This window comes from Miscanthus floridulus, chromosome 11 (genome assembly GCF_019320115.1).
Source record: "Miscanthus floridulus cultivar M001 chromosome 11, ASM1932011v1, whole genome shotgun sequence".
Classification (NCBI taxonomy): domain Eukaryota; kingdom Viridiplantae; phylum Streptophyta; class Magnoliopsida; order Poales; family Poaceae; genus Miscanthus; species Miscanthus floridulus.
Window position 1 is genome coordinate 47,630,382 of NC_089590.1, and position 2,623 is coordinate 47,633,004.

General features: G+C 41.9%; 1 protein-coding gene across 1 annotated transcript; it reads left to right on the forward strand.

Annotated features, from left to right (window-relative positions):
• The first annotated feature begins 445 nt into the window (after positions 1-445).
• Positions 446-2,345, forward strand: LOC136491897 (immune-associated nucleotide-binding protein 9-like). The gene is made up of 5 exons (XM_066488102.1): positions 446-686; positions 813-853; positions 971-1,170; positions 1,302-1,494; positions 2,148-2,345. Exons 1-5 carry the CDS (start codon positions 446-448, stop codon positions 2,343-2,345), a joined length of 873 nt encoding a protein of 290 aa, XP_066344199.1.
• The last annotated feature ends 278 nt before the right edge of the window (positions 2,346-2,623 follow it).

The window sequence follows — 2,623 nt, forward strand, 5'->3', positions numbered from 1 at the left end:
TAGCCGCCTCCGCTGAGTGAGGACTGAGGAGGGAAAGGGAGGAGAGGCGGGTGCAGATGCGGATGGGAAGCTTGGGTTGAAGCCTGTATATATACGACATGGAAGGAAAGAACAGGACCGTCGATCTCCAAATCCAACAGCCCTCGTTCGATTCATCGACGTGGCGTGAGGCCGCGCCGGCTCCTGCTGTTCTCTTGTTAAATCTAGCCTCTTGGCTCCTGGGTTTCTCCACCAAATACTGCAGGCATTCCGTGTTTCTCCTCTAGTTTCATCTTCCTTCCTGTAAGTAAAATCTCTTCTTGTTGCCACTCTCGTCCCAGCAGTTGTAATCGATGAATCCTTTTTAGCATGCGCTGATATGGTGTTGACGTGTTGTCTGTCTCAATCGCCAGGTGCTGGGCTAACCGGCTAGCCGGCTAGGTGAACCTTCAGTTTCAGCCTAACCATGGGCGGCGGCGGCGGTGTGCTGCGCTACCCTTGCCCCATCACCTCTGACGTTACTACCCTCGTTCTCGTGGGAAAAGTTGGGTCCGGGAAGCGCGCCACGGCTAACAGCATCCTGGGATTCAACGCGTTCGCATCCGAGTACTCCTACACCAGCGTCACCGCAACGTGCCAGATAGGGAGCACGATGCTTAGCCTTGGTAATGCGGCGCCGCGCACCGTGCAAGTTATCGACACACCTGGTACCATCTATGATCTATCAGATATCATCTTCAATAGCCTTACACTTCTGGTACTCCTAAGCCGGACTACAACCATAACAAAACAAAAAAATTGTGGTGTTGTTTCATTTGAACAACTTTGTGTAGGACTGTGTAATATGAACGTCACAACAGAAGATGCCTGTAAGGCTTTGTTTGGATGCGCATGTATTCATCTCAATCCACATGTGTTGAAGTGGTCATTCCATTCCACTTCAACACATGTGGATTGAAGTGAATACACATGCATCCAAACAAGCTCTAAGGAGATTGCCAAGTGTGTGGATATGTCTAGGGATGGCATACACGCCATGCTCATGGTGTTCTCAGCGGCTTCTAGGTTTACACATGAAGATGCTGGCACAATCCAGTCAATCAAAATGTTTTTCGGTGAAAGGATTGTTGACCACATGATACTAGTTTTTACATATGGGGATCAAGTAGGGGAGAGGGTCTGGAGTAGGATGTTAACTGACAAGGATGCAAAATATCTGTAGGTCCATCCTCCTCTATCCAGATTTACTTTATTTATAAGTGTTCTCTCAAATAAATATATGTCATTATGTTTAAATCATCAAGCCCTCATTTGTGTTTTAGTTTAAATTTGTATGCTATTTTTCCACAGGAGACGATACGGGTATGTGGAGGTAGAGTCCTTCTCTTTGACAACAAGTCCAGTGATGAGATGCAGCAACACAAACAACTATCAGAACTGTTTGATGCAGTGGACTCTTTGACAACACGCAATGGAGGGAAACCATTCTCTAACCAGATGTTTGCTCAGATTCAGGTGGATAAATCTTTGTGTACTACTTTTTAGTTTTTTTCCCTGTTCTCGTTTTTTTTTTGGTCTTCAACCAACTCATTAATTTTTCTATTTCAACTTGCCGGAAATGAATGTCAGAAAAGAAGAGGAGGAACATTCAGCTGAGGACAAATTGAAATGACAGAAAAAGATATATGACGGATATATTATGCAGATTGCAAATATGGTAATATATACACTATGCACAGTTCAATCCATAAACACAAATCAGATGATCTTATATAACTAAATTGTAGAACTCAGGTTTAACTATGATTCCTTGCTTGAAAATTTTGTCAATCGTGTATGAATGTGTACAAAAAAAAAATGTCTAGCTCTCTCTGGTCCTACATAGGTAAAATTTGCTCATTCATTTTTGGGAAATATCGTGGTGTCTTAAAAATAACCATGTGATGAAATCTACTCGTAGTCTCGTACAAGTAGTACACATCCTCATGGTTTAAGGGACTAACAGATTGTCAAAGCTTAGGTTGTGGAAGTACAATTGTATTCTGGAACTGCAAGACCTGTGATTAGCATTTATTTCCATTTTTTCTCTTCATTGATGAGAATTTTTTCTTCTCTTTAATCGCATTGGCTCCTAATCTATATACATTACTAACACAAATCATTCCCAGGTGGAAGAAAAGATTAACAGTACAATAGAGAGTCTGCGGGAACAACTAAGGGAAGAACAGAAAGCAAGACAGGAAGCTGAAGAAAAGGTGACAGCAGCAATGCTGAGATCAGAGGAGACCCAAAAACTAAGGGAGGACCTAGAGAAGGCTCGTGAAGAAAATGAAAACGCACGACAGTTCTATGAGAAATTTAAATGAATGGAGTGCACCATCATGTAGTCAATCTTCAATTGGGAAATGTTCAGAATGGTTGCATGGAGGATTTCTATTTGCATTGTTGATTCGATATCAGTATTCCGTCATAGTACGATGAACTTTTGCCTCTGTTATATGTTCTCTAATATTTTTGTACTCTGCAGTAGTTGAATACTTGAACCATATTGTTTTTTTCAGATTCAACTGTTCTTGGTACTGTGAAAGCTACTGTTCATGGACGTATATCTACAACACAGTTGTTGACGTTGATATATTTTTTC